Source organism: Anopheles merus, chromosome 2L (genome assembly GCF_017562075.2).
Source record: "Anopheles merus strain MAF chromosome 2L, AmerM5.1, whole genome shotgun sequence".
Taxonomy (NCBI): Eukaryota; Metazoa; Arthropoda; class Insecta; order Diptera; family Culicidae; genus Anopheles; species Anopheles merus.
In genome coordinates this window covers 27,401,056-27,414,017 of record NC_054083.1, presented here as the reverse complement: position 1 = coordinate 27,414,017, position 12,962 = coordinate 27,401,056, and the positions used below count along the sequence as shown (strand labels likewise).

The 12,962-nt window shown below is 38.9% G+C and overlaps 4 protein-coding genes across 4 annotated transcripts; all 4 read right to left on the bottom strand.

Annotated features, from left to right (window-relative positions):
* Nucleotides 1–4,267: 4,267 nt before the first annotated feature.
* On the bottom strand, nt 4,268–4,889 carry LOC121593307. The gene is made up of 2 exons (XM_041915553.1): nt 4,794–4,889; nt 4,268–4,711 (listed from the first exon to the last, which is right to left on the bottom strand). The coding sequence occupies exons 1-2, from the start codon at nt 4,800–4,802 to the stop codon at nt 4,409–4,411; spliced, it is 312 nt and encodes a 103-aa protein (XP_041771487.1). The 5' UTR covers nt 4,803–4,889; the 3' UTR covers nt 4,268–4,408.
* Nucleotides 4,890–5,624: 735 nt separating this feature from the next.
* On the bottom strand, nt 5,625–6,091 carry LOC121594079. Its single transcript, XM_041917006.1, has 2 exons — nt 6,017–6,091; nt 5,625–5,949 (listed from the first exon to the last, which is right to left on the bottom strand). Exons 1-2 carry the CDS (start codon nt 6,023–6,025, stop codon nt 5,656–5,658), a joined length of 303 nt encoding a protein of 100 aa, XP_041772940.1. The 5' UTR covers nt 6,026–6,091; the 3' UTR covers nt 5,625–5,655.
* A 1,530-nt stretch (nt 6,092–7,621) lies between these two features.
* Nucleotides 7,622–8,111, bottom strand: LOC121593553. Its single transcript, XM_041916018.1, has 2 exons — nt 8,039–8,111; nt 7,622–7,973 (listed from the first exon to the last, which is right to left on the bottom strand). Exons 1-2 carry the CDS (start codon nt 8,045–8,047, stop codon nt 7,671–7,673), a joined length of 312 nt encoding a protein of 103 aa, XP_041771952.1. The 5' UTR covers nt 8,048–8,111; the 3' UTR covers nt 7,622–7,670.
* A 1,821-nt stretch (nt 8,112–9,932) lies between these two features.
* On the bottom strand, nt 9,933–10,510 carry LOC121593220. The gene is made up of 2 exons (XM_041915415.1): nt 10,354–10,510; nt 9,933–10,284 (listed from the first exon to the last, which is right to left on the bottom strand). The coding sequence occupies exons 1-2, from the start codon at nt 10,360–10,362 to the stop codon at nt 9,973–9,975; spliced, it is 321 nt and encodes a 106-aa protein (XP_041771349.1). The 5' UTR covers nt 10,363–10,510; the 3' UTR covers nt 9,933–9,972.
* Nucleotides 10,511–12,962: the final 2,452 nt, after the last annotated feature.

Here is a 12,962-nt window from a genome sequence, read left to right as displayed (position 1 = left end):
AGAGCAGAATTTATTTAGTTCGATGTAGCATATTGTTACTTGCGGTTGGACATTGTCTCAATAGGACGTCGGGAAAATAAAGCACACGGAAACAATTGACTATTGTATACTTACGGGATAATTGTCACGTGGGGCCAGGTTGATATGTTAAAGATCCCCTGTGAGCGATACGTTTTGTCGACAACGAGCGATCGTTCTGGTAACTATGTCAGATTTGAGATTTGAGATCTGACGTTATAAATAGTTACTAAAAGGGTCATTAGGCCGGTCTGGTGGTACAGTCGTCAACTCGTACGACGTAACAACATGCCCGTCATGGGTTCAAGTCCCGAATAGACTGTGCTCCCATACGTAGGACTGACTATCCTGCTATGGTTATAATAAGTCAAAGAAAGCCAAGCTCACTTCACTAAGTGGGTACAGGCAGGCCTTGACCGACAGCGATTGTTGTGCCAAAGCAGAAGAAGAAAAGGGTTATTCGTGCAGGGCAAAATATATGACTGAATCAATTTTCAGAAATTACAATTTTAAAGCTTAACCCGATATAAAAATCGTAGATGGTGATAAACTAAAATACTAAGCATAATGAAATAATAATAAAGAAAAAGTTTCTTCACAGCAAGGAATGTTAATGTGTCTGCGTGGGCTCAGAACTTATACAACTCTGAAATCTACATAGCACAGTATAATCGCGTAGATCGTTACGACAAAACAATAAATTGTATGATTCTTCTGTTTTTTTTTTTTTTTTTTTTTGTGCTATTTCAATTTCACTAGAATTTTGTATTTACAATCTTAGAACCCCTGCAACACCGTTCGTAGAGATTCGATGTTCTACGTTTTATGTTATCCCCCTAAAAGTAGGCAACCCGCAATGCCAATACTAGCACGTTCGCTCATCCATGCCGTTAATTTATTCATTTATGCACATGTTTCATTGATACTGTCCGGTCTGCGTACAATCGGGAATTAGAAATTGATTTTTTTTATTTCAATTTACAAAATATACCAAAGCTTTCCCCGAATAAAGTGCGTTTCCAACACATTGATTTCTTCTTAAAAGTCACTTGATTTTTTTGCTGCATATTTTTAATCTGTAAGCAGATTACAGCCCTATTGAAAATAATTCATGCATCTTAGCTCTTATCAAAATTTAAAAAAAAAACTGTAAAACCTCTTAAAAGGTATAATGAAAACACATCTCTCGGCATGCCCTGAACTTTCCGGTAGATAAACCATTGATCTTCCGCTCCATCGTGGGACTCCTGGGAAACGTTAATATCCCGTTTTAAGAAGAAATTTGCGATTTAAAATTAGAGTACCGTCTAAAAATAAACATTATTCTATTAAGACTAATCTTCGAACAAGGAATTAGTTCATCTATTTATCCTGAATGTGATTATCTCAGATAACGCTACCCGACGGCAGCCAGTCCAAAAGGCGCTTTCCCGTTTTGTTGACATGCTAAACCTCTCCAACGTCTCCATCAACCATTTGAGGGTGCGTCTAAAAAGAACTTTCCCCGTGTCTGCAAAAACCCGTCGCGCTCAGATCGCTTTGCATAAATCTGCATGGTAGCACGCATAAACCACGGACGCTTTGCCGCAGCACAGCTCTTTCATGTGAAAAAAAAAGGAAAATTTATGGACGCTACCTAATTCTGGCCAGCTACTAGTGGAATGGCATTTTATAACCGATAGTCTTAATGATTGATTCACGAACGTGTGACATTTAGTGCGATCTGGTTAGTTTTGGTAAAGGGCTTGCTACACGCTAATAGAGATCAATTCAGTGGCAATTTGTCACAATTTACATCAACCCGTTTAGCGGACGGTCGCCTGCCCCAATCGGACACACTTTAATCTGACCCCCCATAAATTATATCCATCCCTAAAAGCCAGCATGATGTTTTGCCAAAACTCACGCAAACTTTGCGCGATCGCAGGGCACTAACCCCGTTTATGGATGTCAGGACGTATAAAGTCCACGCGCTCAAACCCTCCGTGCGCTCTGCTACTGCACAACCCAATCTGAAATCATAATCTGCCCTCGCATTTGCGTCACTAAACCAGTTTTACACGCGGAGCAGTAGAATGGCAGAATGTTGTAAAAATCGACCTAAAAGCCCCAAAAATATTTACACCTTTACCCACACGGAACACCCTTCAAAACGTACTAAACCCGTCCTACCTTCATGCACACGCACCGGTCCATGTGTATTGATCGGCGAGTGTTTAAGTTTCCTCCTTTGCTTTCGTGCACAAAAGGGAGCTGGAGAAAAAGGGAATGGGATGAGACAAAGCAACAGGGACGCTTCGATTCCGAAAGGGACCTTTGCGAGTGGGGGGGGGGGGGAGTGGGGGCAAGCCATATCCATGAAATTAACGACATCTTTTATTTTGATTATGGCCCGCTTGGCGAAGAATGCAACGCTTGTTTGGGCCCCTTTTTTGGCCGTTTCCCTTCGCTAACGATGGCGTGCCACCCACTTGTGCCGGCCTTTTGCTGGTCCGTGATTTCCCTGCAAAGTTCGGGATTGTTTACTCCAAAGATCGGGTCGATTGACGTCAATCGATGGCCTGTAGCCAGCTTCCCCGGAGACAGTTTGTCCAAGTTGTTCCAGCTTTGTTTTTGGGGAAGCGGTTGGAAATCGAATCGTGCGAACAGTGTAGGATGCTGCGGTCCGGATGTGGGAGAATTTGGAAATGTGGCACCATTTATTTCGGGGAAGTACACACTTTTGCATCAACATGATGCAAAAGCGTGATCTTCTTTTTAAGACAGCGATCAAAGACGGGAAGATCGTAGAGTAAAACAAATGCAAAAGAAAGCTGCTTCATCTTCATTTTGGACGTTGAACCATACACAACAAACAACCAAACATTTCTTTAAAGTGTAACAAAAAACAGAGCAACCCTTAGACAATCCAAAACACAAAAAAGAACAAACAAAATGGCGTCTGGGAGAAATGGCTACAATATACTGTAGATGATTTCCTCTTATGTGCTATTTAATATGAAGTTTGCTGGGTAGTAGTAGTAGTAGTAGTAGTAAGATGGTGTACATAAACCAATACCACCATCTTTGTCTCGGGAGTAAATGGTTCACAATGGGAGTCGATCGAGGAAAAATAGCGACGATAGTTGACCATCCCTACCGAGGGATGCTCCTCGGTACAGTGTGGAAGGGATCGCTTCGAAATGGAAGGAAAAATATAAGGCATATGTGTTAGTGTTATGGTGGTAGTATGTGTTAGTGTTATGGTGGTAGTGGTTGCGAATGTATAGCCCTGCGTCTGTACAGCTTATCACTTTTCCTCCAACCATGGGCAGGGTAGCAAGTGTTCTCGAAACTTCTCGAAAAATTTATATACATTGCAAAAAGGGGACTGATTCAGTAAAAAATGGAAAAAAAAACAAAAATTTAAAAATAGTTTTGAAAAAAAAAAGAAAATTGATCATGTTTCTGAATATTTTGTGCAAAATTTAGGTAAAACATTTTTATAAATCCTTTTTCATTAAATTATCAGAATTTCAAACTAAAAGTGATACAGTTTATTATTTTTGTATCATTTTGTTCCTTATCTTTTATTTCCTTTTACTTAATTTAATAAATCCGTCTCAGGTGAAAAGTTCATTACAGGCATGCGCTCGTGTTTGCATCGTTTCGTGTGCTTTCAGGCTAATAGAGCTAATATTTCATTTCTTAAAAACATCTCAAAACTACGAGAAAAAAGCAGTGACTATTGCTTAAGTGAAATTCCATAAGCATTGCTACAAGTGATCAGTGATCGTGAAGTATCCCAGCGGTTTGTAAAAATTGTATCAAAGTGTACTTGCATTAAAGTTTATTAACATTCTCAGTAAATAGTGCTTTCAAATGCAAAATTGTGTTGAGTGTTTATTTATACGGAAAGAAGATAAAAACGTCGTTGCTTTCAAGTTGGTATTTCTTTTCATTTTTTCAGTTTAATTACAATTACCGTGAAGAAAAGTACTTGAACTACTTACTAAATAGTGGTGATAAAAGTAACATCCATTTCATTTTGTGATCTTCATATAAAAGGTTGGCGATCGTCATACAAAAGGATCTTTCAATGGACTCACAAGCTAAATCACGAAAGTGCAATCAACGTGCAGCTTTGCAAACATCAGAAGTTGCTGTCAAAGAGGGGGAAAAATCAAATAAATTATAGAAGTGAAATTCGCTTTCGTTAAAACGTTTTTTCTCAACGCATTCAAAAGAGGAGGTATAATTATTGTTTCGAAGATTTTATTTCTTTTGCTTACATTTTATGGACACTTTTATGTTGATTGGTTTTGAATTGAAATGTGGTATGATTTTTTAAAACGAATTGTGTGCAATATTTTACAGATGATCGAATCACGAATTCCCTTTTGCTGCGGTTTTACCAGTAGTGACCGTAGTGTCCGTAGTAGTAGCGCGGATAGTAGCTACCGTAGTAGTAGCGGGGATAGTATCGTGGATAGAAGTGGATGTACTTGCGGTACCCAAAGCCAAACGTTTCCGCTTTATCCATGTCGTCCTGGGACGACTCCACTGCACTCTCGATCGCAGCGGCATCATTTTCTTGATCGTTTGCTGCAGCGACGGTGTCACGTTTAGTTAGTCCATCCTGGCGTAATGGTTCCTCAATGCCACTGGGCAGTGCAGCGACTACCGCGAAAACACAGACCAACATGCAAAGAAGCTGTAATCGAAAAAGAAGAGCAGAGGTTCTATGAATTGTTGTTTTTTATTTTTTATTTTTGTATTTCCATCCTTGTACGTACCTTAAACATTGTAATGCGTTTTTTGAGGTTCGTTCCTGAATTAAAAACTTGATTAAATACTTGTTTACAAAACTGATCCGCTCGGTAAAACAGTTCCAATTTAAATGATGTTCCATGTCCATGTAAGCATCTCCTTTTATACTTCCACAAATTAAAGATAGAACAATGCGTCAAGCCATCAGTTTGTACGGTTTGACTGCTGCTGACGTCACAGGAAGCACGAGATTTAGTTCTGCTGCGTAAACGCTAGCCTAATGCAGCTCCCTCGCCTATACTTTAGAGATTTTACAGATTGTATGCGTCTTTTCCCTTCGTATCGGTTCCATTGGGGGCTCATCGGGTTCTAGTTTGGATCGTTAATTGCGGCAATGCTATCTGAATGTGTGATTTTGGTGTCTTGCCCACCAAAACTGTGGTACGAATTGCGTCAAACGAACCGTAACCATCGCGTGTGATTTACAGATGTGATTCGGAAAGATCTCGTTGTGTGTGAGTCTAGCGATCGTATATTACGATCCTTCTGTACGAAACTGTTATGACTAGTGGAATATAGAAATTTAAGTGAATAATTTACACAAATTGAATGAAATGCGTCAAATAGAAAAGTGTGCAGGATGCAATCGGTGATAGTGTTCTAAAAGTGGTTAAAATAGCAAGTTCCAGCACTGAAACGCGTGGAATCAAAAGGGAAAAATTGAAGGTGAGTACCGTATTGTATTTCTTTTTATTTTTGGACGATCAATAAAGATTTTTCTTTCACAATTGACTTCATTTTCAATGATAGAACCTCAGTTGCGCTCTGTATAGGTAATAATTTATTGTGTGTTATAATTTTGTCACATAAGTCGTTCACTACAACAAGCTACCAGTAGTAACCGTAGTAGTAGCTTGGATAGTATCCATAGTAATAGGTCGGGTAATAGTAAGCTGGATAGGAGTAGTAACGATGATAACCGAACCCGAACGACTCCGCCTTGTCCATATCATCCCCAGCTGTTAAGGTCACTCCTTGTTGTTTGTTGTGTTGTGGATTGTTCTGCATCAGTTGGTGGAACGGTTGCTGGACTTTTTCCGCAGAGGCTTGCCCTGGTGCTGGCCATTCTGGTACGCGAGGCATAGCGGAGACTGCTGCGATAACGGCAAACAGGCACAGAAGCTTTTGAGAGATAAATTGTATATATTATAAATACATTCTATACAGCTGAATATATTCCCAGAAGTACCTTAAACATTGTGATTTTGACTTGCAATTGTCGAAAAGCGTCTGAAGCTTGTTATGATTGTGTCACGAGTGTTCGATTGATACCGCATACCGAAAGAAAGGTTCCTGTTTTTATACAGTTGGTGTGAAATTCACAAACAATTGTGGGGAAACCCGCCTTTCGACGTCACAGGACGTGTTAATGTTCCGGGTAACGTTATATACATGTCAAAACATTGCCATCATCGCCAACCATCATCTTAATATGCTTGCTTAAGATCAGCGTGAAAGTTTGAAACGCATATTCCACTAAATTTACTATATGCTCCCTCGACTATGTATTCCTGGCTGCTTGTTGTACCAATACACTGTTGTGTGAAAGTATACAGGTGTATTTACATGTGTGGAACTACTTTCCCCTAAACCACTCTGTGTACTATTGTTTGTGTATGAAAATAGGAACTGTGAGGAGCATAGACAAACACGCCCCAAACAGACAGAAGGATGGCCCGCAAAAACTTAGCAGACATAGTGTTACTCAGTGTTTATCACTCAGGTGAGAGAAACGAAATGGAGCGCATAAAGTTTCAGAATAAAACTCACAACAAATAAAATAGACTGTAAATTGAATTATATCACGTCAAAAGGTGTGTCACAACACACATACAACAAAATTTACGCTGTTTGTACACTGATCACACAAAGCCAAATCAAGCAAAAATGTCCAAAAGTCAAAGCACTGTGGACTGTTCAAGTTCAAGATCGTATAGTGATCATGAACAGACATAACAGGTTATTGAAAATGGTTCGAAAATTATTCAAAATAAGCAATTTCTGGCAATTGCATCAATTCCATTAGCTCCTTAGCAGAGACGGCATTTGTAATGTTCAGAATTGGATGCATTTGCATTCTTATGTTTAGAAAATTGTTTCTTTGAAATTTGAAAGAAAGTTGCTTTTATGATGGTTCTCATGCTTTGGTTGAATGTTGTCGCGGGTCATATTGTTGCTTACAAAATGCATTCAATACAGTTTGTTTCTTTTCATGATACTAACAACAATATTAGTGCGTCTACCCGGTTGTGCAATGGTTAATATTTGGGCAAAAATTACATAAAAACCACGCGCTTTGAAACAGTATACGTTTTTCCATTTGAAATTTGTACCATTTTATTGCTTTATTTGGAATATTATTTATACTTTACTATCTAAAATATATGAAAATAATCATATGAATAACCATGTTTTGTTTGTAAGAGTCAATTAAATACTTTTGAATCACTTGCTGACAAAACCATGAGTATGACTATTATTTTTAATCGTTTGTGAATTCGATATTCTAAATTATTCTTCAAAATTGTCTAAACACACGCGAATCATACGCGGCCAATACAAGCTTCCGAGATTTATTAGCATACCTCAGAGCCAGATAGTTAGTCCTTGCTACGGGAGTCGGTCTGGTTGGGAATCGATTCTACCCGGCCTTGTAATAGAGCAATAGACGCATCTATTGAATATACCACAAGTCACAAGACCATAAATTAATGGTATAAACAATTACATTCAAAAATTAGCTTTTTTTTTCTTTCCAATGTTTCGTGTACCTCATTAATTAAAAAAACCATTTTCATCATAAATTAAGGTTTAAATTTGTTTTTTTTTTAGTTAATAAATATCTAATAATAGTATCCATGATAGAAGCTAGGCTGATAGTAGGCAGGATAACCGTATCCATAGTAGCCAGGGTAGAAACCAGGGTAATAGCTCGGATAGGTGTGGATCACCTTGTGGTATCCGAACCCGAACGTCTCCGCCTTATCCATATCGTCCTGGCCCTCGACCGCTTCCACTGCTTCCTTCGGCTCTGCTGGCCCGGTTTCGACCTCCCGCTTCACAATTCTCGGCAGATGGACGGCCGACGGCCTCGGTTGGCTAATTCCAGCGGATACCACCGCAATAACAGCGAGTAAACACAGTACCTTAGGGAGAGAGAAATCACAGTGTTATCACCTGAAGAAGCTGAAGTTGAAGTTCTCCTCTATACCTTGAACATCGTGTTGGTATTAAGATTTCTTTTGTAATGCTTTTGTGCGCACGTCTCTCTGACAGTTTGTTTCTGTTACTGATGTCTGCTCAAGCTCCGGATGCGACTTTTATATCCTAGACACCAAAAGAAAGCTCGCAGACGGTAGCTATGAATTCCACGTGACGTCACAATCGTACGGTACTGATAGAATCGATGATAAATCGCAACTCTCTCTCTCCATCTTGATGGCTTTCGATCAGATGTCGTCTACCAGATTTTGGAGATCCCAGAATTAATTAACATCTGCTGGGGTTAGCTGCTAGGGCTGCTTCTAACAGCATTTTGACAATTCTTAAAAATGGAAATTCCGGTCCATTTACGATGAGGTGACATACAATAAGCAAACATATCATTCTTGTACGTTATTGTATTTCAAAAAATGTCATACTTCTTTGCTAAATACATTTTAACATTAATTTGGTTGAATAATTTATTGATCTTCATCGCATTTTGAACATACGATGGCTCACTAAATTGATCAAAACAGCTTCCAACAGTTTTTTTATATATTAAAATAACTCATACTGTTCGTAAATTTTAGTTTGTACAAACCAATTGTCATTGTTTTTTTTCAATTCACATTTAATGATTCAGGAAATAAAATGTTGTTGTTAATGATCACAAACTGCTAGCACATCAGAAGTTGGCCCGAATGTACGACGTAAGACAACACTAGCTTGTTTCATTAGTTCTTTTTGGCTCTAATTGTAATGAATTAAACAGAATTCTTATTGGATAAAACAGACATTTTTTTATTATTTTCATTATTCCTTATAATCATTCACTTTACTTTACTACGTTTACTTAAGTTGAAATTTTAACACAAAATAGCCTGAAACAATTGTGCTTTTCTGGATACATAGATGTAAAAGATGTTGAACACTGTTACAGAGGCTACAAACAGAAAATTGTAGTAAAAAAAAATTCAAACGGTAAAAACAATCAAATGAAAGAAATGATACTTGATACTTGCGATAAGAGAATAAGAAAGGTGTCGCTATAAAAATAAATAATAATGTATTTCTCACTCAAGTCGGGGAAAGAATAGCGTAGCAGCTCAATTTCTTTCAAGTGCTTTGGATTTGTTTTCAAATTGCATTCCTTTTCGGCGAAAAACTTATTTATCCCCTACGTTACCACTGCAACGGGTAGATAAATAAAATAAATAAAATCATAAAGAAACGAACGAAGGACTTTAAAATTTCACGTTTATCCAAAATTATTTATTTTATACATCATTTGCACCGTAATCGCTTCTTCCATCAGTAATATCCATATCCGTGATAACCACGATAGCCGTGATAGTAATGTGATTAGTAATAAAAGCTCGGGTACAGTGGCACACCCACCGTTTCTGCCTTATCCATATCGTCCTGAGCCTCTACTGCACTTTCCTGCACGAGTGCATCTTCTGCCACTGCTTCCGGTGCGATGGCTTCACGCTTCACGATCTTTCTCAACGAACCCAGGGGAGCCAGCATTGGAAGGGGTGCGTACTGCGTACTATGTCCAAACTGTGGCATTGCTGCCACTACAGTGACCACAACAAAAAGGCACACAATCTATAGAACGAAACAAATAATTCCCTTTTTAGTCTACAAACCATTTTTCCTGTGCCTGTGCATGAAATGATGATCGGCATGATCCGGGTCGCCTAAATGGGAGTGAAAAAACGTTGCAAGCATCTTTGAACCTTGCAAAACTACTATCGTTTTATGAAAGCTTTCTGGATGGGTTCGTAGCTTTTCCAACGTTGAAGTCTTTCGTTCAAATTCCTCTTTATAATACATCGGCGATCGATAGAGTGCTTTTATACAGCAACCAAAAACAGAAAATACATTTTTAAATTGTTTTTTATCTTTTATTATAAATAAATATAAATATCGTCCGTTCTACCAGTAGTAGCCATAATGGTAGCTAGGATAGTATCCGTAGTGATAGCTTGGATAATAGTATCGCGGATAAGCGTAGTAATGATGATATCCGAACCCGAACGTCTCCGCCTTGTCCATATCGTCTTCACCAGCAATGGCCACTCCTTCTTCCTTGGCGTTTTCTTCATTGTTCGGCATCTGCTTGGGAAACGGTTGCTGTACATCGCGCTTCACGAGCCTTCCCATAGGAGCTGGTCCGGGTGCTGGGTGCCATTCCGGTGCACGAGGCATCGCAGAAACGGCTGCCACAACAACAAACAGACACAGGAGCTGTTGATAGAAAATTTAAAATGTTAGATTTATCATATTACAACAACATTTCAAAGAATATTTACCCACCTTGAACATGTTTTGGGATATTTTGAAGCCTTTTAAAGAACTGCAAAGATGCTTGAGATGTAAAGCTTTTTGCTCGATACACTTGCTGTCGAATTCTGACTGATGCTGTTCCGGACGATCAACCCTTCTTTTATACTGTTCCGTTCGAATTCCGAATTCGCAAATCAACTGCAGAAAGTCCCGGGCCGGTTCAGCTTGACGTCACAGGATCTGGACTGTTCCATGTGAAAGGAAAGTTCATTTAAATAAGAGAAATTCCCCCTGCCTTATGTGCGTTTTCGTACTATGTATTTCGCGCACCAGCTATATGCTATATACCATTAGTACAGCCAATCTTGTTGCACTCTTGAATATAGAACTTGCACATAATGTATGTTTACATGTAGCCTATGTATCGCCGACGCCAGTAAGAAGATGGTGAGGCAGGAATTCTAGAATGTTATAATGTATTTTATTTTTTACTTCTTCTCAATATATACCGCTAAATGTGACCTTGACGCTTTTTGTTCGTTTCAGAGGACTCTTTCATATGATAAGTTTTCATTTTTAGTGGAAGAACACTACTATAAGTCCAAAAAAATACCCCATAACGTAAACATCGTAAAGCCTCTAGCACCATTGATAGAAATGGATCTATATTTATGCCAAAGCTTATGTGCGTAAATGATTACGGCAGAATGTTATTAATTCCCTTAATTTACACAGTCTAGCTAGAACGTGAACTATTGACAGTGATATGTTAATTGATTGAAGCGGGTTAAATAATACAAACACTATCCAGATCAAACTAAGTTACAGAAATGGAATTCTACGCTTCACGCGATTTAGAATAACAAGAGCATTAGCACTAATTTATTGCTCTCTGCTAACCGAAACGCTGTGTACCGAAATGCGCTACACATTATTCTACCGATCATTGATCTATGAATCATTCGCTCGGGGATCACCTGCTACCAATCAAGTTGTGTTTGTTTTGTTTTGTGGATGGACAATGGAATTGCCATTGCATAATCACAATTGTCGCGACCTTGGGTAAAAGCATCTTTTAAATGTAGCTTTGAATTTATTTTAATAAAGTTTTTGAATTTTTTTTATTTTTTATTCATTTAATTTATCAGAAATTTTTAAAAATTTATTATTAAGAGTCCACCAAACGTCGACTAAACTCTCTTAAAAAATAGCGAATACGATTTCAAAACCACTAGCGGGCTTATTCATGCAGAGTTTTGTATTTAAGGGTACTACATCAAGTAAATGTAGGCTATATGTGCTGCAGAAAAAATATATCTTTTTTTGCCCACAGGGTTTTCCAAAGAGGCTATCATGATTTTGGCAAAATTAATACTGGATTCTTTCTCACGGGAAGCAAGCTTTACATGACTATCACCGTTATACGCTACCCCGTCTAGACAAGAAAATTGGAAATCCCAATTGGATTCCAAATGCCTATTCAAGAAGGGTGTCGTTGAGTTGGGCTGCCCAGACTTTCAGTATTTAATGGGACAGTTGTTTTAGGCTGAAAGTTTATGTCGTTTCTAATTTGTCCTGGTTTTATGTGTTCGTCTATTGGAAATTTATTGTACAAACTATTGTTATGGAGATTCAGAATTGAAATAAAGAATTAGTTTCAATTACAGATCGTTACAAAATCTAGTGCGAATATACATTTCCACATACTTCTCAAGACCAGGTAGTCCCCAAGATACGCAGTGCAAAATCATTAAATTATTTGTTGATGATGATGATGATAAATTCTTTGCGGCAGAATTCTTGGACGCAAAATTCTTATTCCCAGAGTTCTGGGTCGCAGAATTGTTGGTTGCAGTATTCTTGGTCGTTATGAGTAAGATTTATGATCTTAGTCGCAGAATTCTTGGTTGCAAACATCTTGATCACAAATTTCCTGGTCACAAACTTCTTGATCGCAAAATTTTTGTTCCCAGAATTCTTCGAAGTAAAATCCTGTCGTTAGGTTGCGACACAGACGCAAAATTCGTGGACAAGAACTCACAAACCCAAATCTCACGAACGCAAAATCCACGCTCGTAAATCCACTGGGCTCCCAAAACGAACAATTGAACACTGTTTAAGAAATGTGATTCAGTTGTGCATAGATTTGTTAGCTAGCTGCCGAAATATTAAGTCATTGTTCTTATGGTAAATATTTGCTACTCATTCTGAGCTTGGCTGACCACACGATCGGTATTAAACGAGACAGTCCCTTCTTTAAGTCCCTTCTTTAGTCCCCCTTTCCCTTGCCTCTGAGACATGGACACTGTCCAAATCTGACGAAAACTTCTTAGCCGCGTTCGAGAGGAAGATGCTCAGAAGGATAATTGCCCCGTATGTGTGGAAGGACAATGAAGGAGCCGCTATAATGACGAGCTATACGAGATGTACGGCGACCTCACTGTCGTACAGCGTATTAAGCTCGCCAGGCTCCGGTGGGCTGGCCATGTTGTAAGCATGGAAACGGACGACCCAGCCCGTAAAGTCTTTTTAGGCCGTCCACAAAGACGTGGTAGGCCCAAATTGAAGTGGCAAGATGGCGTGGAGGCGTCCGCCATTAAGGCCGAGACAACGGACTGGCAGACGAAGGCGCGAGACCG